Source organism: Amblyomma americanum, chromosome 1 (assembly GCF_052857255.1).
Source record: "Amblyomma americanum isolate KBUSLIRL-KWMA chromosome 1, ASM5285725v1, whole genome shotgun sequence".
In the NCBI taxonomy this organism is placed as follows: domain Eukaryota; kingdom Metazoa; phylum Arthropoda; class Arachnida; order Ixodida; family Ixodidae; genus Amblyomma; species Amblyomma americanum.
The window spans coordinates 298,977,773-299,003,580 of record NC_135497.1 but is presented as its reverse complement, the minus strand read 5'-3'; the positions used below and the strand labels follow the sequence as shown (position 1 = coordinate 299,003,580).

Below are 25,808 nucleotides of genomic sequence, written 5' to 3'. Positions count from 1 at the left end.
GCTGGAGAAAATCAACAGCGTGAAGGCAAAAAATTATGTGGCTGTTCTTTTGTTAGCCATACTTGCGTGTTCCACTGTGTTGCTGCGTCTGAAAGACAGCTGCTTCCGCCCCTCGAATCGAGCACTAGTCCGGCCAGGCAGTCTGACCATGTTTCATCACGCCTAGTTAAAGCGGCGGGCGGAATCGCAGGGGCGAAAACAGAGAAGTGGCTTAGCTGTATGAGATGCTCCGCGTATAGTCAACTCCACTGCGCCCCAGCTTTGTCGCTGCGATTAACAGCAACAGCGTCGGCCATTGTGCATCAAAATCGAGTGGCATCGACTCGCGTGCGATGCAGTAATCGACGCTTATTGCATGCCACACCGGAGGCCTCAGAGCTGCTTTACATGGACCTGCTCTATCTTAGCTACTTGTGTCGTTTCACGCTACGGGTGTAGCGGCAGAAAGCTCCGGAATCGCGCCTCCTGTTACGAGGCTTGAAATAACAGTGACGACGCCGGGGTAACGAGAGCGAGGATAGATGGGAGCGTGTACGCACGTATTTTATCCATTTGTGGCGCATCGCAACGCGCAGCCCCGAGCTCGTTTTGTTGTTTTCATTCTCTCTTTTTTCCACTCCCTCCAGTTTCGCCGAGTCACCGTTTCTAGGCGTCTCTTTTCTTTTTCTTTCGCTCGCTCGCTTCGATTTAGGAGCGTCACGTGCGCGATGTATACACAGCGCGTTGCAACACCGCCGTCGCTGGTTTGCGCAACGCGGCGACGGCCTACTCAGCGCGCCCTATACGAGCCCCCACGCGCAATTCCAACTTCTCTTTTTTTCGGCTTGCTGCTAGACTTGTTTCAATTTCGCCGCGAAGAGCTAACCGCTCGGAGTTCAGCTGCGAGCGACGCTCGGCACGGTCGCCCTCGGCACTTTCGATTGACGGCTTTTGTGTGGGCGTCCGGGATCCTGCCATGCCCTTCTGTTCGGTTCTTTTTCTTTTCTTTTTTTTTGCTCATCTTTCACGCAGCGATAAGCAAGGAGCGGAGGCGGGGGGGGGGGGGTCGTCCGGTGTAGTTTGGCGCCCGGCTGCGATACGCGCGCGCGAACGCTTCGCAGAGGGGTCGTGTCGCGTAAGCGCCGGACCGCAACTACCACGCAGCGTTCGCGTTGCAAAGACACCCGCTGTGTGGTTACCGTCTACGAAAGTATTGCGTGGAGCGCAAACGGAGAAGCCTCTCGCCCGAGTAAAGCCAGCAGTCGAAGCCCTGTATACGGGTCGGCGCAGTCGGGTGTACACGTAGCCCGCGCACGCTGCGAATATTGCTGGTTAAAAGGTCGGAGGAAGAAATACGACGGCTGTTTTCAGTCGCGCCTCGAAATGTCGGTTTTCGCTGCGGTTGGCTGTTTCGGGGGGTTACGACGTGACGTAAGAGGGGCCCTCCTGAATGACCGCGAGATCCTCGCGTGGTGCGGTAAATATAGCCCCGGCGGAGGGAGCCATGCTGGGGCCACGGTGCCATTACCGCTCCCAGTGCTGGAGCTGGCGTGGTTCGATTGAGGTCAGACAAAATTACACGCGCCGCGCTGAATAAAGATCTCCGAGCGCTAAAAAAAAGTGAAAAGAGGACGGTTCCCAGGAACACGTCGGAAAGTCAAGAAATGGATAGAAAATACGCGCTCTTTTAATTGGTGCTCACCTCGCTCTCTATGTGGCGCGAGGAGGAAAATTCGGATGCAGTGGCGTGTTTGCTATGCGCGTAGTTCGGAGAGGGCACCTCTGCTATGCGAGGTCAAGGCACCGTCGCGTTCTGGATAAGTTCAAGCGAATTATGAGGGGGATATGTCCAAACGACGACAAAGCTGCTGTTGCAATGTGCGCGTTTCGCCAGTGCTTAAATACCGAAGGGGACAGGGTGTGAATCGGCTTCCAAAAGCTGCGCCAAAAGAACACAGAGCTGTAAACACATGCACGTTACGACGTCCAGTCTACTGTGTGTCTGCGGCTCTGTTCTTGCGCGCTGTTTTTTGAAATCCAACTGCTCCAACCATACGTGGCCCAGAACAAACTTTCGCTGTAGTTCGCGAAGTTTACTGCCGCCAGTCTCGTGCGTAGGGATCTTTTCGTCGGCAGGTCCGCACTCGAGGCTTGCGTCTTTCAGCCACTACGCTGTGTTAGGCTATACAGACGGGTTCTTTGGGAGCTCGTTTTTAAGTATCCCGACGAAAGAGCCAGCTGACCTATGTGCAGGTTTACGGATCTTGTTATGACTGCTGCTGTTGATCACACTGAAAAGCCTAGGTCAGTCAGCTGCGACAGGAGCTCCCACAGCGCTCTGAATGAAACTGCCGCCGCAGACAGGCGAGAAGCGTTAAAAAATGCTCGATATGCAGTGCTTCCGACGCACAAGCGGCGGCGGCCTCCACTTGGGGAAATTTGAGCGCGCTGAATATCGCGCGCGCAGTGTAAGCTACGAACAATCTCCCAGTGGCCGCCGAGCTGTAGCACGCCTAGCGGAGACACGCGGAAAAAGAAAATCCTGTGTTTGTGTGTGTTGGCTAAAAATTATGTTCCTCTTTCTTTATTCGCACTCTTTTCCTTGCGGCTCAATCAGTAACGAAAAACAACAGAGATACCAGTAAGTATGCCACTTCGTACTATTCCGGTGTCCCTTTTGTCCTTTTGTCTTGTGCTTTGCGAGCGCTGAATCCACAACTGAGAACGCCGAAGACGCCCGTGTCAGAGAAGATCTCGACGCGCTGATACCTCGCAGCTCTTACTCTGGCAGCTGTGAGCCCAAAAGTGCCGCAAAGCAGATACAAATCTGTACAAACACCGGCGTCACCTTCGCGTGGCGCAGCTTCGGTTTGCTTTCTTCTGTAGCCCCGGAGCGAAAAACACGTTTTATCGGCCTCCAACGTTCGGGGCGTTCGCTTTAAAGGCCAGCTTTTGTGAGAGCGCTTGTAGATCTATATGTATAGCCGCGGGCCGGTATACAAGAGCTCGCCTACTATATAGAATTTTTTTGATGGAGCCGCTTGTCATTCCTTACCCACGTTGAGGGCGCAAGCCGCTTTGAATTCGCACCTGTGCTGGGAGTGAATTGCAGTCGCAAAGGGAGGGATCGAAGCCGCTTCTTTTCTTCGTCTCGTGTGGCGTGACCTTTGTAAAGCGACGTCATCCTGTGTATGAATGACGAAAGGACATTCGCTTGTTGGCATCTCAATCTTTGCGCTCTCAAGTCCGTTTGTGGGCTGGACCGTCGTTCACCCCGAGTTGACCCGTGGGTTATTTCGTCTCTGTGGGGATGCTGCAATCAGTCTGCTGGCCCCGTGGAAAGGAGCGCGTAAAGTTGTGACGCTTTGTCCAGCTTCGACGGAGTCATGCTTGTAAAAATTTAGCCCTGACGTCTGTCTGCAAGCGAAAGAAACCACTCAAATTCATTGCGCGAGAGCGTGCCAGTACATCGGCTGCAGTCCGATGCTCTTGAGCACTCCTTTCACGATGGCATTGCATGCCACGAAGCATTAATGCCAACACTGCAGTCGAGTTCGTAGTTAAATACCCTATCATACCTTGCGCTGCATGTTAAAATAAGCATTCTTTCGGAGGTTTCCGTTTCCCACGTGCTTGAATGGGCATCACCATGTAACCGAGACCGCTGCTTTCGCGGAAAGACCAAGGCTCCTTTCCTTGTTTCACACACAGGATGAGCGATTCCTCCCGACTTTATTTTAGTGTTTTTTTTTTTGCTCTCACCTTTGAGAGAAACGGGGTGGCGCGAGCTTCGAACAAAGTAGCTGCTTCGTTTCTGCAGTGCCTTAACGAAGCGCGCGCGTGCGCACAGAGCGGTATACACGTTGGTGAATATCTGTCTTTTCCGTCACCAAAAACATGTCTCACAGTGACACACAGTAAGTACGGCCTGGCTCTGCGGAGCCCCGCGGCTTTGGCGCACAGCGGTGGTCCCGCGCTGCACGGTGCACTACTATGCGTACTCTCCGGAGCGGGCCGCCTTCCCTGCGCACGTGTCCCCCTCTGCACCGTGTCTACGTAGCCACTGTCGCGGCGCTCAAGCCACCTTTGTTCGAGCACGGCACGCTGCGCAGTCGTGAAGTCTTCAAGCAAGCCGTGACGATGGACTGTGCCCAACCAACCCTCATGAAAGGACAACGCGGATGTCGAGCAATCGCACCGCCGGCTCTTGACTTGTCTTGCCTTTCTTTTTTTTCATTTTATGGATTTTTTTTAAATTTTACCACACAAGAGCCGATAGCAAATTCGGCTTGCTCTTCCCAGGTGTTAAAAATGAGGGGACGATAGAAGGCTAAGAAGCAGCAGCTAATTCGAGTCGCCTTTTTGTGCTCTTGTGCTTTTTGTCATCGCGCGCTTAGCAGCGACTTCGTATTTTCCGTCCTGCAGTATAGAAGTGAGCCACTAGAACTCGTCGGCGCGACTGCTTAGCATCCCAGCGCTCTCGAGGCAGTGTTGAGGCATGGCGGAAAGTGTGGTAAGAGGGCTTGCCTGCCTTTCCCGGCCCTGGTTCAAATACGTGCCTCGATATTGGCCTGTGTGGCACTGCGCGGTGAGGGCGACTTGCAGAACGAAGAAGGAAACCGCGTTTCACGCTGGGAGCGTCGCCATTGTAAGTAGCGAATAAAGGAAGGAAAAGCAACAGGGCTGTACATTTCTCACTTTTGAGCCTCGAGGTGGTCTAAACGGCAACCGACTCCTTTGCGACGTTGAAGTACCGAGTTTCACGAATTTAACCAGTGTAGTCACACCGTCAGGACTTGAACATTTCACGACTGCTATGTGTGATCATCTGAAGGCATGCTTGTGTGTTGTCTCTATCGATGTCTGGCGCCTACACGTTCAAGTCTCTGCACAATGAAGCATCCACGTCGCTGGTCATCGCTGATTGTGAACATCTTCATCAAGAATTTCGTTTTTTTTTTTTTTTTTTGGGGGGGGGGGGGTAAAGTGAGATCATATGAGAGGTATACGGACTCTAATAACTAAATAGACGATATTTAACTTCGCAATACAGATATTTATTACCGCTGAATTAGAAGAAACTAATACAGCCACAGTTGTTGCACTAGTATAACGTTTCTGATACACGGCTTAACTGGCATGACGTGGCCCAGGATACATGCTTTTAGCAGCAGTAATTAATGCTCGCGTCCGAGTAAATACCTTAGCATCCTGAACAGCGCAGTGCCCTATGTAGCCATTCCCGTACTCCTGGTCCAGCTCGCAGTAGACGAGGTATGGACGAGGGAAAAGTTCTGCGCTACTAGAGAATGACCGCGATGTCAGATAGTGCGCCACGACAACTACTTGGATTAAACTCATCGCTATGCGTGGGCAGTGCGAGGAAAGGACCCTTCAGGAATGTAGTGGCGCTGAGAAAGACTGCGTTACCAGAGGCGGAAGGATGCATTTTTGTGGCGAAAGAGTGGCAATGTGTAGACAGCGCTTTATACAGAGTATTAGCTACTCATAAAGCACAGGCTCCTAGAGGTAAAAAATAAGATGCACGTTTTGAGCGTTACGTTTGTACATACTGGGTAGCCTGAGGCACGTCGAACATTTGGTACACTGGAATCCTTAACGGTTGTTGTCGTCATGCAACAGTTGGGGCCGGAAGCTGTGGCCTCGGGGTTAAGGGTCCGACGCCCAAAGCACTACACGCGTTTTCTCTTTCTCAGAGTTGAGGGAGCATACGTTGAATGTAGTGTTATATACCCTCGCGGTTTTACGAAGAGTCGAAGAATGGACAGAGACCAGAAAAGTAAGCACACGTAACGGGCAAAAAATACGCGCGACTAGCGTAAACGACACGTGTTTCGCTGAAGTGACAGCATCTTGTTCCTTGCCGTATTATCATATGTGCTGCAAAGAGCCAGTTTTGAGGCGGATCATCTACTAAGTGAAAGAGATCCTTCATACCGACACTGTATACTTGCGTTCGGAACTACGGTCAAGTTTTAAGCGCCGGCAGCCCATCTCTTACACAGATCAATGTAGACCTATAGTTTATCGACGTTCGGTTAACTATTAATTTCTCGCTTTTTAATGGTAGACCCCTAAAAACGCTCTTGAGCACGAGGTTTCTGCCAAGAGTCACGGACAGCATGGACAACCCAGAGTACGTAGGCTCGCAAGCTTGTGTGTTTATTGAACCATGGTTCTGCTGTCAACGCATCTGATTGTTTCAAACATTTTATAAAACTTAATGGCGTGTAGTTCACATGGTATGAGTATCGTAGTTGGCTTACTCGCCGGAAAGCTTTAAAAATGCGCCTTCAGTTGAGTGAATTCGCGTCTTTCATCCTGGTTTAGCCAGAGTGTTCAACTCGAGAATAAAGTCGCTGTAAACTCGTTGCGAATTTGTTTCTGCCTCGTACGACGAAGTGTTTATCCTCTACGCGTTCTGGAACCGGTTCACTGTTAAACAGAATGTGGTTAGTTTTAATTGAAAAAAAAGTACTAGTTGTACAAAGAAACCCATGGCTGTGTTGCGAACCCTACTGGCAAAACTATATTTGACGTCTGGCGAACAAACTAGTTTTGTTAACGGTATAGTCGCTTTTTTAAACTACGACCTTTTCGATAGCCTTGGTGTGGGCCTTCCGCTAAATGTTTGGAACGTAGAACAATTTTTTTTTTGCCACTGTATGCTAAAGTTGACAAAGATTGGTACATTTTCCAGCGGGAAACTTTGTAGGTTGGTTGCAGAATCGCTCAGCATCACAGCCTCACCTCAGCGTTAAGTATCGTGTATTGTGTGCATTTGACTGGTTCTCCCGCTTGGTTTAGCTTTAAAAAGTAGTTCATCGCGCAGGGCGCTACCGCAAAGGAACTCTGAGAATCGTTCTTCGCAAATATTTGGAGTAGCTTGACTCTACACTGTTAAGTTCAGAAACTTCTGAAGGTTTTTTTTTATTTTCGTAGTTCAGCGCGTTCAGGAATTTCAGGTCGTTGGCTTGTTCGGCTTTTGCTTACCGGGAAGTGAAGCGCTCAGCGCATACACCGAGCTTCTCTCTCCCGACAGTTGGCCTGTGCAGTTTTGCTACTTCCTTTTAAATTGAAGCTGCGCAGCCCTCTACAACTGAAGGATACTAAGATGTGAACAATGTTTCGCTTAATAGATGCTTTACTTTTTCTGCTGCGGATGCCTATTATCTCCCGTTTTGAAAACAAGGGTCAAAAAGTGCCGGCCTGACTTGGAATCGGAAAACGGGATGTGAAGTATATTTAGGGGACGCGTTAACACTATACAACTGATGATAGAATCAGAGGGTGGCAACTAACTTCGGTTCGTGTCCTAACCGCCAAGTAGCCAGGTCTGGTTGTTTCATAGCCGTGCGTAGGCGCGTTACGTCTTATCGCGCTTGAGGCTTAACTGCGCCACATTGCACGCGTGAAAAAGGGGAAAACTGCGTCATGTCGTCACGAAGTGACGCGCACATCGAAGCGAGTAAATGAGTTCGGAGTCGACATGCTGTGCTAGTGCCCCCCTTTTTTTTTGCCGTCACGTCCAACATTTCTTGAGCAGGAAAAAAACAGTGCATAGTCGGTGACTATAGAGAGTCGCTAGATTCCTCGCAAGTTACAATAGTATCACGCGTTGAAAAGCGATAGCTGCGGCACGAGACGAAGGCTTGCAGTAAAACAAACACCGCCGGTTGGCTGACTATAGTTTGAGCAGGACAGTTCAGGATGAGACGGGAGTGACACGAGCGTGACACAACGATGGCCCGGTCTCGTACAGGCAGCATCGCCGGCTTCATGCCGTGCCGTTTCGCGTACCCATGTCGTGCAATCGGAGACGTGAAGGCTTCACATAGAGGAGAGATCGGCGACGCCTGTCTCACTAAAGGGTTCTTGCATCAGGGCCTCGGCATTTGTCACGCCTTAGCGCGGTTTCCGTTTTTTTTTTTTGTATGGCGTTCTCTATATAACTTCATATTCCATATCACTTCGAAATCCCGCGGCCAGTGTCCTCGGTGTCCGCGGGTGAAGGACATTGCTAGGTTTGTTGCATTTTTTGTAATTTAATTGCGACGAGAAGACAGTTTAGAGAACCGCCCGTCTAATTTACTGAACGAAGAGTACCGTAGGTAAAAATATCGCATAGATGATGGGATGACTCGGTTAAAAGTCTTCCGGCCACCGTGGTTGCTTTTGAGCTTGTACAGTCGCGCAGTTACTGCCCCTCCGAAGCTCGGAAAGGCCGGAGGGGTGGAGACGAGGGCCTTTCTCCCCCATCGGAGATTTGGAACTTCGGGTGTGCCGCAACCGTTCAACTGCGGGGCTCGCAAACAAACTAGCTGGCCAGAAGGCTTTCGACCCGGGGCTGTAAACATTTCGCATTTCGTGTACGTGAACTGAGCTGTTCACAGCTTAAGCCAAGGAGTTGAACGAAACTGTTTCAAACCAGTCTTAACTGCGCCTTCGTGAATATTCAGCACGCGAAGTCGCGCATTTATCCTCGACCGGACCCTCCGCTCGCGCCAGAATTGTCAGCGAGCGCAGTCCGCGGGCTATTCCTCAGAAACAAGCTTATCGAGCGGCCCGCCAACCCATGACTTGCAGTGATATAAAGCGATGGGAGCAGTCAGCGGTTTGTGGTCAACGTCGCAGTGAGAAAACTTTCGCGCATAAGGTATTCCGCGCGACCTTTTGTGCGACCAGAACTCTGGCGCCGCGTCTTGAGCTGATTGGAAGTATCTAACTATACGGGAAACGGTTACCAGAGACTCAGCAACCGTTGGTTCTGTCAGGGGGGCCGCGCGGCCGCCGAGGCAAATCGCGCACGACGAGAAACGAGACGCGAGCGTTTCGCGCACGCGCGAGGCGGTAATAAATTGACAGACTAGTTGACAGCGTGGGCGAGTGAAACAGCTCTCCTGGGCGGCATCATCCCCTTTGGCCGCGACTGCTTTGCGCCGCTGCCCGAGGAGATGTGGCTCCCGGGAGCACCGTCCACTCGGCTCTGCAAGAGGCGCAATGAATGCGGGGCCGTCAGAATTGTCAGAAGCGCGGCCCGGCGGCCCTGATTTATCCGTCTGGCCCAATTCTAAATATCGTTCCGCGTTGTCAGCTGACTTATGCCTTTCGTTTCTGGCTGTTTCTCGGCGTTTTTGCCCGCGGCGCGTGCCACGAGGCCGTTTCTTGTAATTCGTGGCCGCCGCCAAACTGAGAAACAGTCGTTGGCGCAAGTTTTATGCGGGGGTGAACTGCATCACTGCGCTGGTTTAGGGTCTGAGCTGTGGCCGTGCTCGATGCGCAAAGTGCCGCGCGCGCGCCTCCCCGGGAAAAGGAAGGAAAAAGGAGAGAGCGCCGGAATGAAAGCGTCTGGGGTCTTTCTTGGAGCGCGCCCTCGTATTTGAACGGAACAAGCAGCGCCAGCAACTCGCGCTGTTGTATATCGTTAGGCCGATCGCCGGAGCGGGACGCGCGCTTTTTCTTTTTGTCTGTGCCGTGGGATGAAGTATACATTGTAGAATGGTTGCGGTAAATGCTTCCGTGCTATATACAGGGTGTTTCACCTGAGACTTTACGAATTTTTTGAAGATAGGCTTTTTGAGATAGCAGAGCCCTTTTTTTTTTCGCCATAGCATTGTCAGCGGTGTAGTATACATCAGAATACAGATAAGACGAGCTAACTAGCAGGCTGGTTGACTAATAATGAATAGCTAACTTTTAGCTATTACTGCCTGGACACAATTTTTTTCTTTTTCTAGTCCCAATATAATCTGTTAGTAAAACATAATTTATCTATTATAATCTATAATCTATTCATTATATCATAAATATAATCTATTTATTGAGAGGCGTTTAGCCCACCGTAAGTAATATCCATATCAATTTTTATAATTTCGAAAACGCGGTTACCCCCGGCACTGTGGCCCAACAAATTTTGGCTGTTTCGACTTGTTATGTGCACTGGAGAGGTTGCTTTGCCTGCAAGCTTCTCGAAAGCGCATGTATTTTAGGCTTGATGTAGCCATAATTTGTTGATCCACAGCGCCGGGGGTAACCGCGTTTTTGAAATTATAAAAACTGATATGGATATTACTTGCGGTGGGCTACTCGCCTCTCTGTAATTAAAGAGCCTAACTAATGGTTTAAAAGTTAACTATTCAATATAGTTTGCCAGCTTGCTAGTTAACACGTCTTAGCTGTATTCTGATGGACAGCACTATATATATATATATATATATATAATATATATATATATATATATATATAATATATATATATATATATATATATATATATATATATATATATATATATATATATATTAGCAGACAAGGCAAGTGAAATGAGGGGCTCGTTTGACAAACATATTAAGGAAACTAAGTCACCGAAACCAAGGTGCATAGGGGAATGGTTTCTATTTTTTTTAATTTCTAGTCTCAATGAATTGCTTTTTTTAAAAGAAAATTACTTATAAAGCAGCAAAAAAAAACAACCACGCCGCCGGTGGGATCCAAACCCACGACCTCCGAATATCGCGTCCGGTGCTGTTGGCAGAAAAAAACAACCATGCCGCCGGTGGGATCCGAACCCACGACCGGTGCTCTTACCAAGAGCGCTGGACGCGAAATTCCGGAGGTCGTGGGTTCGGATCCCACCGGCGGCATGGTTGTTTTTTCTGCTGCTTTATAAGTAATTTTCTTTAAAAAAAGCAATTCATTGCACTAGAAATTAAACAAAAAATAGGAAACCATTCCCTATGCACCTTGGTTTTCTTAATATATATATATATATATATATATATATATATATATATATATATATATATATATATATATATATTATATATATATATTTATATATATATATATAATATATATATATATATATATATATATTATATATATATATATATATATATATATATATATATATATAAGCAGGTGGATCGACGCGCGGGGAAAGAACGAACAACTTTTATTTCTACGTTTCGAAGATTGTATATAATAAAACATGGAACACAAATCTCAAGATATTCATTCCAGGAATAATTTTCAACACATTGCCGTGTTACTGATTTGTATTCGGGCAGTTTCGTGCTCTGATTTCACTTCCATACTTTTTTTTTATTTTTTGTTCAGTTTTGTCCAGTCTGCAGTGTGTTTGAAGCTTGTGCTGCCCTCATCTCTTCATACTGGTGCATGCGTTTGCCCCGTGAGCTCGCCTTCTAAGTGTGCACTCGTGAACGTAGATATAAGTGCTTGCTACTCGGCCTTGCAAGTGCGTGCGCATGCGCAAAGGAATGTGCATGGTCTCTTCGACTCTGCTAGTAGTGCAAGTCTCGTGCCATCGTGTCTGCTGTTTTGGAGGGGTAAGGGCGTTGGTGTTGGGTGGCGGAGGGCGAGATGTCATGGCTCACATGGCCTGCCTCGAGGTCCAAGGTTTAAAGAAAAAATGGTCTCTGATATCCACGTTCCTCTTTATGCTGTCCGTGTTCTCGAAATTATTTTTTTCTATAAAAAATTTGCGTTTGAGAAAATTTCAATGTGGCATCATGGAAGCCGTACCACACTAGTGGCCATGCAACGCGAAATGCCATCGCTGCCTCAGCAATTGAAGCGTGGATCCTCCGCGAAAGGCCTTAAAAAAAATAGAACAAGAGTTGAACCCATTGAGGGGCGCGAATTCGGTGCAACTCTGTTTTGTAATGTGCGGCTCGCGGAAAAACACGACTATAATGTATTAACGGCAAAAAAAGAAATGTCACAATTAGTTCGCTGAAGCGTACTGGACAGATCGGAATTTGCTAGGTGAAAAAAAATTGTCTGGAAAAGACGGGAATGACCAGCATGCGCAAAATTTTTGCATGTCTGTGCTCTTGATAAATTGAGCCTGGGCTATGTATCGTGCTGTGTGTTCTTGCCCTGCAAACACCAAATGTCTCTCTCTTGAGATGCAGAGCACACGATTGCTACACGCCTACGAATCACGCGAGCTTAGATGAACCGTCGTGTACAGAGTTGAGAGCCATGCAACCGACGAGTATGTCAGAATATATAGGAAACAAGTGTATACCTGTGCAACCGCAAACCGACGTTACTTTAACCGTGCTCACCACTCCTATTTCAGAGACGGAGTCGAGAAATGCCAGTCTTGGTCGACGAACACAACGCAGCAAATAGATCTAGCTCTCAATATATTCTTCATGGTCTATTTTTTTATACGTGTGAGTATGAACGTTTTACTTCTCACGACTGTCCGGTAACCACAACTCTCCAAAACATGGCCGGCACGTGGAAACGGCAGGCTGCTGACAATTTGTTTTATTTCGCTACTCAATTTTAGCTAAGCCGGTGGCAATAGTGTCATTTGCATAACTCGGGTAAATCGCCACAGCAGAACTGGAGCCAAACCCACGTTCCTTTTCTTTTTCTTGGGAGGAGGGGGGGGGGGGGGGGGGGGGTACGGAACCAAATTTTAATTTCGCAGAGGCGTTGACAAGCTCCAGAAAAGAAAAAAAATCGCGTTTCAGACATCTATTGTGCTGGTAATTTGATAAGGTGACGGCAGCAGTAAAAGGCTCGGGGCAAGCCTGCTTATTTGAATCGCACTTTCAGATAGCGCAGACGCGGAGCCGGGCAGAATGAAGGCGATGAACCCGCTGCGCGTGGTCGCTGAGTGTCAATGGCGCTGTGCTCCTGCTTTTACGCGAGGCCACGGTTCGATGGCCGTTCACGGCGGCCGCGTTTTTAACGTAAGCGAAGTACGAGTACTCCCACGCGCGTAGATTTCGACGCACGTTGAAGAACCGTATGTCTTTGTTGAAATAAGCCCGAAGCCCACCTCACTGTGCGCAGTGTCACCCACGTAACCCAGGGTGTAGCTTTTTGTGGAAAAACAAAATGCGTTACTAGTTCTCTAGAGCTGTTTTTATTTGAGGTGATTAAAAACACCGCCGTGCTGCGTATCCGACAGCAGGCGCTGCTAAGGTGGCGCCATCTATGCGTTCAGCGCGGAAGCAGAACCTCCGTTCAATACTCTGCGCGGCGACTTCGCATTTCGGCGTTGAATGGACGGATCGAAAGCGAGAACATTGGCACGACGTCGACATCGCATTCGTCGGTTACATCATTACGTCAGGATTGATGGCGCGTCTTAATGAACATGTTCGGCCCTCTTTCCGATGTGAGAAAAACAAGGAGAGCGGAGGGGACTGACGGCCAATTGTTGCTATTTCTTTGAAACAGGTCAGCGCTAAAAAAGACAAAACACACGGCGAGGAGAACGACGGACACGCCGTGTGTTTGTCTTTTTTTAGCGCTGACCTGTTTCAAAGAAATGCTTAACCAACTAGCCAAGCACCAAGTTTACTAAACGCCAATTGTCGCGCTTGTCAACTGTTCCTCCTCTCCTGCTCCCGCTGCAGGCGTGTCGCTATATATCGAGCCAAGCCATTCTCTCGACAATCTTCGTTACAGTGACAAATTTTAAGTGATTTCTACTGTCGCCGGTTAACCGCTTTTTGACGCACCTATTTTTGACCTATTTTTGACGCGCTTACGCATCTGCGTAGTTGATGTGCGTGAAAATGCTAGAATGCAGTAATCGCAGAAAAATTCGCAATCTGAAGCTCTCACGAGCGCGCCCACACGTGGCGGCGCGCTCGCCAGTCGAATGCCTCTCTTATACGGTCCCTCTGCGCTCTAGGCTGCGCTACGCAGACGAACGATGACGTCAGTGCGACGCACTGTCGATTGTGGAGATTTTGGAAAGTTGTGAGTTAGATGCTGGTGTAATAGAGAAAATATGCAATTAGTGTTTTCATGTGTTATTGTCAGCACATTGATGTCGCTGTGTGTTTTTTTTTTATGTATATATGTGTGTGTGGGTGTGTGGTAGTGTCGTGATTGTGCAGTGATTCTGTGCGTATTTCGAATTGGCACCTCGGCGACAAGCAGGTAATGCTCCGGTTGTTTTTCTCACTTTCCAGTTCATTGCAGCCAGCGATAAGTTGTGGTTCATGTTGGAGCTATATTCATTGTTGATTACTTCACCATTCCGCGTCCTTCGTTTCTATCTACTTAGACCGTACATGGATTGGTAAGTGGCCGCACTTTCTCTGCTGTTTACACCTTTCGCTGTAACGAGTCTCAAAATCAGGACAGGTCCTGCTGTACGTCTCACACGAACAACTCCAAAATGGAAATCAGCGACATGCATGAGAAAAATTGCCGTCTGACGGCTTTAGTTTTTTAATTTCGCTATAATGAAGATAATCGCTGCAGTGCATCGCGTCAGATCACGTACTTGCGGAACAATCACGACAACGGGACTCTTGTACCATCCCGGCCGCGGCGGTCGAATTTCGACGGAGCGAAATTCTAGAGGCCCGTGTACTGTGCGATGTCGGTGCACGTTAAAGAACCCCAAGTGGTCAAAATTTCCGGAGCCCTCACTACGGCGTCTCTCAAAGCCTGATTGCTTTGGGACGTTAAACCTTCATAAATCATAAACCTAACTCTTGTACCATACGCATCACATATCTTCCTTGAAATCATCACCGCTCGCTCCTCTCCCTTTCTCAGGGTGCAACAGGGCGTCTGTACACTCTTGCACTCTGACATGCAAGACTGCAGGGATGCTCTTTGACAGCGACAGAATAGCGTTAATCCGGACTGGTGGCGTCCGTATTTTCGTCTCGCCATCGCTTTTTTTTTCCTTTACTTCCTTTTTTGTCTTTTTTACAAAAATTGTCGCTCCTGCTTAAGCTTTCTGCAAACACACATCGGTAGATAGTGAGTAAAATCCACGCTGCACTACATTAATGGGCGAGATTCATGGAGTCGCGTTACTCACTGCACACTGTAAGTGCGTGGTTTTCGGAATCGGTAGCGGTAGCCCCCTCCCCTGCGAGTGTCACCCGTAGAAGCTTCGCTGCTCTTTCACGGGCGGGGGGGGGGGGGGGGGGGGGGCAGAGTGGGTGGACGGCAAGGGAACCGTGCAAGGCTCCACTGTGGTGCTGCGAGCGCGCCCCCGTCTTGCAGGCCTCCGTTTTCTGCGAGCTCTGCGAATGATGTCTGTGCCCGACATCCTGCAGTACCTGAACGTCCTCAAGACAAGCAGCTCTATCCGACTCGCCCAGCTCGTCTCCATCGTCATCAGCGTCTGGCTGACCGCCGCGGGAATTATCCATCTGGTAAGCGCGCCGCCTTTCCCCGGTCTGTCTCCCAACAGCCCTCGAAGCCGCATGCGCAGCCATGGGCAAAAGTTTGCACGATGCGGATTCGCGGGAAGAAAAAAAAATGACTTCTGCGTTGGCTCGTCATCAAGCCAGCTGGAATTACTTTTTCTGAAGATGGAGCACGCATGTGCCTTGGTGCTCCAATGCTTTTCATGACTTGCCTCGTCAGACCACACCAAAATATTTTTTTTTATTTTGCGTGAGCCAGCATCCCGCAAACGTTTGTCAATGACGGTACAAGCTTCAGGCATCCATGCAAATGGGATGCACACGATCCATATAAGCATACAAGCTCGAGCTGAAGACAAGCGCCCTGTACGGTGCGGCAGCTGTTCAAGTCGCACGGAAAGTGGCTCGCCAGCTTTTTAAGCACGCTGTGTGCTCTGGTTAAAAAAAGAGGAGCTTTGGCTTAGCATTTGTTCGGAAAGAAGCGCCATGTGGCCGGAGGAATCCTCGCGGATGCGACATGCGCGAGGATTTCTTCAGCCCCCTTTTTTTTTTTGCGCGTCAGCGAATGCAAAAGGGCGCATTCGCTTGCTCTTGGTAACGGCCGATTGTGTCTTCCCCAGTTGGAGAATTCTGGCGACCCCCTCGACTTCGCCAATGCTCGCAAGTTGACGTACTGGGAGTGTGTGTACTACCTGATTGTAACAATGTCCACTGTGGGTTATGGTGACGTATACTGTCAGACAACACTGGGACAAGTCTTCATAGTACTCTTCATACTGGTCGGCTTGGTGAGTACCACCATCGACGTCGTCTTGCCCGCCGTTTGTCCTTTTTTACATACTGTGTACTTAAAGGTATAAGAATACGGCATGATTTTTTTTTCTTGCAGTTAATCTTCTCGGCTACCTTTTCTGCTCATGATATTTACCACTAATAGATGTGAGATATGCGTAATTTCTAATAGTGTAACTTCTTTTTTTTTCTACACAGCAGGAAATCATACACTAGGGCTTTACCTTTTTGGAAGTGCAATATATTTTACGAGTAGCCACAATAATTTTGCACTTCCAAATAACTTTTTTCGTTGTTGGTTATGGTAGCCGATATTATCTGTCTTATTCGAGGATTCCTCAGCGCAATGTCATCTAATCTTGTACAGAAGAAGGCAAACATGGGCGTGACAAAGACGAGGATGACCATGCGCTTCAGCAGCATCGCTATCGCCGTACGCGTTGGTGCTTGACCTGGCTAATCTCGGGCTGTTTTCCCCGCTTCTTCCCGTCGTCCCAGTTCCTTTAAATAAACCCCCGCCGTATATTTAGTGGAAGTGCCCGAGATTATCCAGGTCAAGCACCAACACGTACGGCGATAGCGATGCTGCTGAAGCGCATGGTCATCCTCGTCTTTGTCACGCCCATGTTTGTCTTCTTCTGTACAATGGTATATTCCCTTACATATGCTACCTAAACTTAGAATGCAAGATTCCGTAGTCATGAGAGGACTGATGCCTAGAAAACTTATTGGTGTTGTTCAGTAACCCGCTTACATATACATTGTCGGCAATCGAAACTGCAGTCATTATGGCTCACTTGTCTAGCTGTTTTCTCTTGTCGGACTACCGCCTTTACATTCTCCTAGGTGGATTTTTTTTACAGAACTTCTGAGGTCTCAGTGGCGACACAAATGTGGTGCATCATTGAGCGTAAACAAAACACTTCAATAGTTACTTGATTTTGATCCTGTTCGTAAAATTATTAAGACATGCATTTTAAGGCACAAGTTTGAGAGGCGGACTGTTTCATGTGTCGTAAGCCGTCAAGCACCCATCATATTATCTTTGTAATGATAAACTTTATGGTTATTCTCAAGACCATTTAAACTTAATAGTTTGTAGATGTGTGCCTCGAGTATGTTTTCTGTCGCAATTATCTTGTGACCTTTCTTTTTACTGCTGGTATGTCTAGCATCCGACTTCACCCACATTTCACAGGTGGCTAGCGTAGAAGGCTTGTGAAGTCTTGCAGTCACTGGAAGTGCTTGTTGAGATGCGGTCGTTTCAAGCTTGAAGAAGGGTGTGAATAGGGCGAAGTGTCGATTAGTAAGCGACTTCGTTTAGTTTCGTTTTCACGTTTAGCTGTCACAGTGAAATTGTGCGTGGAGTCTGATGCTAACCACTTCTGGCTCCTGTCTTTCTCTGCAGTTTATCAATTTGCAAATGTGCCCTGCCTATGTTATTGTGTCTCATTTTCACTTAGTGTACGTCAAGGTACGTTCACGCAAAATCAACCGGTCCAGAGCCCGTATCGTGGTCCGACCGTTGCAGCAACAAAGTTGTCTTTTATTTCTGTACATCTCAGTCTTCTTTCTTTTAAGTGGACATTGCACAAGCAGCCGTCTTACGTACACGTGTCTTGTTACCAATGAAATAGCGCACCAGTGTTTGTAGCGAACGAGCCTCAGCCAACGTTTCCAATGGCTACCTGCTGCTCGCGGTGCTTCGGTAAGCGCAGTTTTTCAACGAGTGCTTTGGTCTCGGGGCAGTGGTGTTACCACTTGTGCAGCACACTCACGTGCACCCTCCGAGCAGTGAGAAACGATTGGGACGAGAGCAGCAGAGTTTTGTCTCTAAAGCGCCGCATTCGGCCGTCACCCATGTGGCGACCAAGCTGGCTTGGCGCGGAGTGCTCTTTTCAGGTGCACTGATTGCGTAGGAGCCGAAGAGAGCGCTTCGAGACGGGAGGGGACATTTGTAGGCGTGTGCAGTGATGAGCGTCGCACAATCTATAGCGACCACTTGTTTGTTTGTTTTTTGTTGTGTTTTTTTCTTTCTCTTTTTCTATTCTCGTAGGCCGTGTTTGCCAGTTGCATTCCCGAGATTCTAGAGTTGATAGGGACTAGGCCCAAATATGGCGGCGAGTACAGGCGGGAGCATGGGAAAAGGTACAGTGTGGGTGACCACGGTGTTGTGCCGTACACCTATCGGCAGGCCTCATGCGACGTGTGACGTGTGGCTCACGTTTGGTTTCTTCCTGCCACCGTTTGTTTTATCTCTTTCTTTTTCCTGTTCTGTTGTTGTTTTACTTTGGCCGTCGTCCTACGTCGTTCGTCGTCCGTATTGTGCCTCTCTCTCTCTCTCTAATGCATGCCTTGTTGCCCTGCACGGCTTAGTGGTTGGTTGCTGGCCAGAAAGCGTTCATCGTTGCGAGCCGCATCTGGTGTCGTCACTTTGCACATTGGGCTGTGTGGCACGCTGCCCGCGGGGAGGCCAACACGCTCGCGGCGCGGCCGTAGAGTCCGGGCCTCCCGTGTCCCCTGGGCGCCGGCTTAATTACGACCCGCTACGCGCAGGGAACGTTCCCCCCTGGATAGCTGTTCTCTGGCGCACGTACCCGCGAGCAGCGAATCTTTCAAGCGGGCTTTCGCGCCATAATTTCGCCACTGGCTACGAGTTTGAAGTCCCGTCCACTTTCCTCCTTGAGCTGAATCATCTGAACGCTTGTTTGCGTTTTAGCGAACAAAAAATAAATGTACAAAAGAAAATTAATTCCCGAGGTAAACGAGCGTGCTTGAAAGTTGATTTTCTTAAGGCAAAAAATACTTTCTTTTTTTTGCGTAAAAAATTATACGTTTTTCGCCTATAATGCGGAAAATTTAGGCAGGATCAGGACTGCTGTTGCTTGTAGAAATCGTCTGGTGCGTAATGGGGGTATCAGCCCCTAGACTCTCGTTTTCCTTCTCCTGAGCAAGTTTGCCTTGAGAGACACTTGTTTTAGCACAGAGTGGTAATGTTACTGGTCAGTTTATTGTCCATGGACTTGACCTGATATTTCTTACCGCTGAAGTAGCAGGCAATGTTAATAAATACGGAAATTTGGAGCAGGTCATCTAGAGTAATGCTACTCAGACGGACGAGTGCGCAGAAGAATATTTTGAGACCGGTCAGAAATAACGATAAAAACAGCACATTCATTGCAGATCTCCCCGCCTTTACTGTCCAGGAGATACGCATCTCCACCCCTTACGCAATCCATGAATGCCTCCTGCATCCTTTCTTGGGTTAAGCAGATCCAGGGTGCTTCTTTCCCTCCTCCCATAAAACCAGCAGCAGGCGGTCAGAGGTGTTTCGCACGCGAAGCAGCTAATCAATCAGGTTTTCCATCCGGGCGGATAACGGCCCTGCTCTACAGTGGGGTGTCTTAAGGAGAGCTCAGTTCAGATTAGCGAGCTGTGCAGGGAATGATTACCTTCCAAATTTATCGCGCATGCTGGCTCTTCCACGCTGGAAGCAAAATGGCCTTTGCTTGTGCTGGCTCTCTAAGCATCTGTGTGTCACTTGCGTGAGCAGCTCTTTCTGCTCGTATTTTTTTCATTTTCCCCCTTTTTTTTCTTTTTGCTCAAACCGGCTTTTTATTTTTCTTTTGCGGTTAGGCAGTTCAGAGCAGGACAGGAACCAAGGAGCATTTGTGGGTTCAGTGCATTGCCATCACGGACAGGCGTTGCCTGGTGCTGGTTGAGTGCCTCTTTCGCTCTCTCTCTCTCTTTCTTCTTCCTGTCTTTCCCTCATCTCTCCCCGTCTTTCCCTCTCTTTTTCCTCCTCTTGCTGTCCGGCTGTTGTGATAGGCCGTGTTCGCTAGCTGTATACCGGAGATCATAGACCTAATTGGTTCAAGGCCAAAGTACGGTGGAACATTCAAGTCAGAAAGAGGACGAAGGTAACGTGTATTTTGTGGCACTGGTAGAAATGTAGTTTCTCTCTCTATTTCTCTAACCCTACTTCGTAGTGGTTTTTCATTTTTCCGACTGCCGAATTCCCCCTGCATGGTCTATGAGCACCCTGACAATCGGACCCCTCCCGTGGAGTCCGTTATAATCCTAACGACATCGCTAACGCCTCTCATGGCGGCCCGTATTTTTTTTTCTTCTTCCCCGCGGCCGCTAGCAACTAGGAGGATCGAAATTGAGCATGATATTTGGTTAAAGACGTGGAAGAACTCATTCACCTTGTCATTTACGCAGCCTGGCGTTACCCAGCTAACATAGCTCCTTTAACTGCATGCTTTTAAGGCGCCACTAGAGCTAACAAAAGAGTGGAGTAGTAGCCACGTCGACTGGCCCGTGTGAGTCTCGGCCTTCCGACAGCGCCTTGGAGGTTGCTTCGAGAGCGGAACACGTAGTGTCCCTTTGCGCGCATGCTGTTCCGCTGGTCTAGGGAACGTGCCGCTGCGCTGAACAGGACGCATTCCCTATGGCATCGCTCAGATTTAGGACAGGCGCAGGAATCGCCGCTGAAGGCACACCCCAGCTGCCTCGGCTAAGCGGAGCCAACGTAGAGGCGACATCCTTCGCGCACGTTCAGGACCCCCCCCCCCCCCCCCCCTAGTTCCCCGCGGTACTCGTAGTTGCTGCTCGCTGCATGTCCTTCTCCGCATGCTGGCATGGTACTTTTTGTTATTAGACACAACGAAGGGCAACGTTGCATGTTTGGTGCTTTGGCCTCCGTTAGCTCCGAGTGTGTGGTGGCATCATATGATATTACATGTACCAGGCTGTGTGTGTCATCCGCAGCAGGCTGTACAAGATGCTGCCTGGGCCAGTTTGCTGTTGGCTTTGAAAATTGCCTGCTGTCTGTGGTGCCTACTGTGAACTCACTGGTGTCACTTGATGTGAACTTTGTGTCGCGATTACTTCTGTAGAAAATGTTCGAGCGCGCGCGCCAACCATAGCCCGCTAGCACCGTCCGTTTAGCGCCGTTCCTACAGGCACCTTGAGGATTCACCTTAATTACTGCAGCAATTATTTCGCATAGCGTAGTAGAGCCACGGGAACGTAATCGGACGGCAGTGTTCAAGAACAGGCCTGAAGATGCAGGGACAGGTTTAATAACTATCTAGGGTATCTTTACTGTTCCCAGGGTCTTCCTGGGCTTTGGGCAAAAGTTAGCTTATATAATTTTCGCCCGTGCTTACGTGTTTTTTCAAAAGTCCCTTGTCTATGTATTCGCGAGGCGGCAAGTTGTGGTGTGTGCGACTGTCACTTCAGCGAAGATCGACTTGTTATTCTTATCACAGTTACACCGTGAGCTCGCTTCCTTTTTTTTTTTTTTGCTGCCATTTCATGAATTTCTGTAGTTCCTTTCAAGAGTGTAACTGGGGACGTACAATATTATGAGACCACGTCAAATAACTTTAATGAACGCGCTCACAAGAAGAGGGGAAGTTATGTCAGCTTCCGTAGATATTTTTGACGCGTCAAGAATTCCTCGCATTTTGTAGCGCATGCATACTCTGGTGGCGTTCGGGAAATTGGCATCCTTTACACGGAGGCCACTGTTTTTGCTTGCAGGCACATTGTGGTTTGCGGGCACATCACCTACGAATCTGTGTCCCACTTCCTGAAAGATTTCCTCCATGAGGATCGAGAAGATGTAGATGTAGAGGTAGTTTTTTTACACAGGTAAGTTTTGGTCTTTCATATCTAGCTTCGCTTCCTTCAGGTGGCCTTAGTCGTCGAAATGGCTGAATTAGTGATGACAGCCGCATGGCTTAAAAGTGCCACGTTCTCCACACGTGTTAGGTTGCTAAACGTTTCTTTGTTCTGACGCCCTGCGTTATGTTTTCTGCTTTTTTTTTCCCTGTATATAAACAAATTTGAGAAGTCATCAAGTTTTAACATTGATCCTTTCTTAATAAAATAACTATAGCCTGTAGCTCACCGCGAATGATTTTTGTCCAGATGGTATACGTTCAGCGAAAGAGCTGCCAAGAGTTGAAACTAAATTATACCAGTAGGCGTATGTGTATAGACATTTCTCATGTCGAACGGAATGCGAATAAGATAATTTCCTATTTAAATGGCTTTCGAATGAAAGCTAAAACTTTGCACTCAAACTGGCAGCGTGACGCAAGGAAAATTCATTGCACCAAGCAGCACAGAAAAGAGGCTTGGATACCTATCTTAAAATAACACCGAAATCATCGTTGATGTTATAATCGGAAAGAAATGCGCAGTCACGGGAATAATGCTTTTCTGTCACTCCGGAAAAAAAACCTGAGGGTGGTTTCAGAATTGTTTTCCCTTTAAATATCCGTGGCCGTTAAAAGACGGCGCCCTTTAGTAAATTCTCCACGGACCATCTTGTTTAAATATCCAAGCATTGTGAGTGATCCAGGAGTTGAAAAATACAGATGGCTGCGTATATCCCACTGAACGCGGGCGCCCTGCTCATTACTGAGTAAAAGCTGCTAATGCATCGCCGGCAAATGACACCAGAGCCCACAGGAGGCGTGTCCGTCTATTGAGCTTCGCAACTGTAGCCGCAGAGAACCGCGGAGGGCTTCGCAACTTCCGTGATTAAGCAACTCTACTTGAAAGTCTCATAATTAGAGTTCGCTGTGAAAAAAAAAGCATTACCGACGCCTCTGTCGTTGCCTCCGGGTAGAAACGAGCGTGGCAAATGTGATAGAAAGATAAAGCGCCAGAGTCACTGCAAATAGAAAACGCAAATAGAAAAAGCACAAGTTATGCCACCAGACATCTTTTGCACAATTGTTTCGCTTTTGATGCGTGATTTTATCGCATCGCGTATTATACGAGCTGTCAACGTAAGTTGACACTGTTGGGGCGCTCGCTTCTTCTCGCTTCCAGAAAACCTCCAGACCTCGAGTTGGAAGGTCTGATAAAAAGGCATTTTACAACTGTGGAGTTCTTTCAAGGCAGCGTCATGAATCCAATTGACTTGCAACGAGTCAAGGTATGCGTTGCCTTTTGCGTCACATCTTTGCGTAGCGGACAAATGACGCGGCGTCAAGCAAACGCAGCTCACCGCCGTGTAGGCCCCTTCGGTGGCCTGGGCGGGCCGGCTGACTGGCTGTCCTCCGTCCTATTCGCAGGTCCACGAGGCAGATGCATGTTTGGTGCTGGCAAACAAGTACTGCCAGGACCCGGACGCAGAGGACGCTGCCAACATCATGAGAGTGATCTCCATTAAAAACTATTCTGATGACATCAGGGTCATCATTCAGCTGATGCAGTATCACAACAAGGTGCGTGGTTGATCAGACTGTCGGGAAAATGGAGCCTTTGTCAAAAGCACATAGCCATGCCGTGGGGCTCGCTTTGCGCCGCCAGCGTTTCAGATCTACTTTTTACAAATGGTTTTCGTGATAAAAAGCGATTCCCAGAATTAAGAGCAGTTGGTAATGTTTAGTTTGCATTTGTCGTCTATAAGTTGTGCGAGCGTGAGGTACTATCTAAAGGTCATTGTTTGATGTGCCAAGTTCTTTATATACGTATCGTTACTTGCTGTGCTTATTCGGTATCATGCAATTAGCTCTAGAACTTTATCTGTCACCAGCAAAAATTTCAAATGGTGGAGGACCGGTTTTGCGTGGGCGTCAAATCTAGTGTTGTTAATTGTACGCGCCCCTTTTTTCCGTAAGGAGACTGTATGCATTACCACTCATTTGCAGTGCTCCGAATTTAGAAACAATTACTTAACGTGGGAAAGAAAACACAATTATAGATCAGCAATTGCTCTGAGACGAAAGAAGGCATCGTAGTGACACCAAGCTCACAGCGCGTGTGAGTTTTGGAACAACTTAAGTTACTGTGCGAGTTCCAGGATCTACTGTCATGAGAAATAACTCTAGGGCTCTTTGCCTCAATTGCTTAGGTTAAGGTTAAAATATGCAACCTTGTTTCGAGGGTGAAACGATACTGATTTCACATTGGACGCGTTAATGATCAATGTATTTGAGGTCGTACAACTGTTGCAATGCAAGTACAGTCGTGAGCAGTATGAGAGGGAACAAACCTTTAGCGCAAAATCAGAATTCCTGTTTACTTGGCCACTAAATTTGAAGATTAATTTTGGATATTATAGTCCTCAAGGAAAACCAGTTGTAGAACAGAAAAATATTGTGCTCGTCACATATTTATGGAGCAATCAATAAAGGAATATTCAAACTACGTTTCCTCTCATATTGTTCACTTTACTGATTTCACATGCGGTTCCGGTAAGTATGTGTTGAAAACAAAAACTGGTATCAGAAGCACAGACTATGTAGTGGGGAACTTTATCTATTTAACTATATCATTGACGTGTATGTTAAATAATAAATGTTCGAGAATGCTGCCATGTGCGATGCCGGTGTTGATTGTTTTAAATCCACATCTAAAATTGTTAATTTGTACCTGCCTGTGGCGATTATTCAGGTAACTTTGCGAAAAAATCAAGAAACTCTCACGGAATCCATACAATTGGTTTTTTTTTTTTAGTTAGAGTAATGTGGTGGTCAACAAGTATTGCCAGGCGGAATTGTTCGTGCGTACACGCTTCCGAAATCAATTACTTTTGAGGGAAATAGTGCACTTTCTCTTGAGCTTTATTTTTTATTTTTAGTGAAACAGAAAACAAGAGATGTGATGGTAAATTTCGATGAACAACAATATTTTTTTCATGCGTTAGTTTTCTAATGTCTTAAAGAAAATGGGGGATCCACGCTGGCTGGTAGTTATACAAACGATTCTGGTCCCTCGCTTTTAATATAGTCGAAACTTTATTGAACCTTTAGTGGCGCATTTAGGAATGCGCCTGGCAAAAGCATCAAGCTAGATAGGTGTGTTTAAATAGGGTTTATGATGTAAAGGGCGTGCTTTAGCGCAGGTATATGTAATCCGTCAACATCGGAGGTTTCGCTGGTCTTTAGGGACAGATCGAAACGCAGCTTGAAAGCCTCCAGTAGTTACTGGCTATAAGGAAGAACTGTCGCGTTCACCAGGTTTCATTAAGTGAATGGAACACTGGTCATAAATGCTGTAAAGTCTTAAACAAAGTAATCATTGAAAGCAGTGGATAGCTCTTCAACCGCGGCTGTTCGTTTATCTTGTTATTGCAGACGGGATGCTGGTTTAGCCTTGTCTGGGTGTTATCGCAGCATTTAACCACTTCCACAGTACATCGAACTATTTTACTGCGTTGGCGCTAGAGGTTTTCACAGTAACTAATCTAGCTTTTGCGCAGGAGAGTGTATGTCTTATTTCTAAAACTTTTTACTTTTTTTCTTCAATTCGACGACACGGTGATAGAGCATATTTTTATCGTTAATGGCTTTAAACATTCATCACTGAACTAGGTTTTGCGTGCCCTGCGCGGTTGCTTCCTTTCTATGCAGGGAAAACATTGGGAATAAGTTTTTTTTAACTGTTCGTGATGACGATTAATGAATTTTTATGGCGCAAGCACATCTGTGGCCAAAGAGCGCCTTGGCACTAGGTGTTTCCGACCACTCATGGTGGGGTCAACAACCCATTTTTCCAAGCAATTCACCCAAGATAAGCCGCGAACCAGGCCAGGGGAAAGCTTGCACCCATTGTATCACCAGTGGGTATCAGCGGCACTGGGGATCGAACACCGCACCTCCCGCATGCGAGGCGGATGCTCAACCACTTCGTCACCGCTGCGGTAGTTTCAAACTCTTCAGTGACCGCTTTCTACGCCATATCAGCCCCTTCACTGTGTGGTGCAGATTCCCGTCCCGCTGAAAATAACGCATTTATAAACTGTCGTAGAGTGCTATCATTTAAGTTTCGATATCGAACAGAACAGCGTTTTGTAGCTTGAAATTAATTATTCATACCCAGA

At 47.7% G+C, this 25,808-nt stretch overlaps 1 protein-coding gene across 1 annotated transcript in view; it reads left to right on the top strand.

Moving 5' to 3' along the window:
- The window catches only part of LOC144115280 (calcium-activated potassium channel slowpoke-like), a 68,608-nt gene that overhangs the window by 5,627 nt on the left and 37,173 nt on the right, over positions 1 to 25,808 (top strand). Inside the window, 10 exon segments of the mRNA XM_077649600.1 lie at positions 12,106 to 12,202; positions 13,967 to 14,012; positions 14,015 to 14,035; positions 14,038 to 14,076; positions 15,021 to 15,172; positions 15,787 to 15,954; positions 18,015 to 18,106; positions 21,509 to 21,619; positions 22,811 to 22,916; positions 23,056 to 23,208. Of these exon segments, the coding sequence (XP_077505726.1) occupies positions 12,106 to 12,202; positions 13,967 to 14,012; positions 14,015 to 14,035; positions 14,038 to 14,076; positions 15,021 to 15,172; positions 15,787 to 15,954; positions 18,015 to 18,106; positions 21,509 to 21,619; positions 22,811 to 22,916; positions 23,056 to 23,208 (985 nt within the window).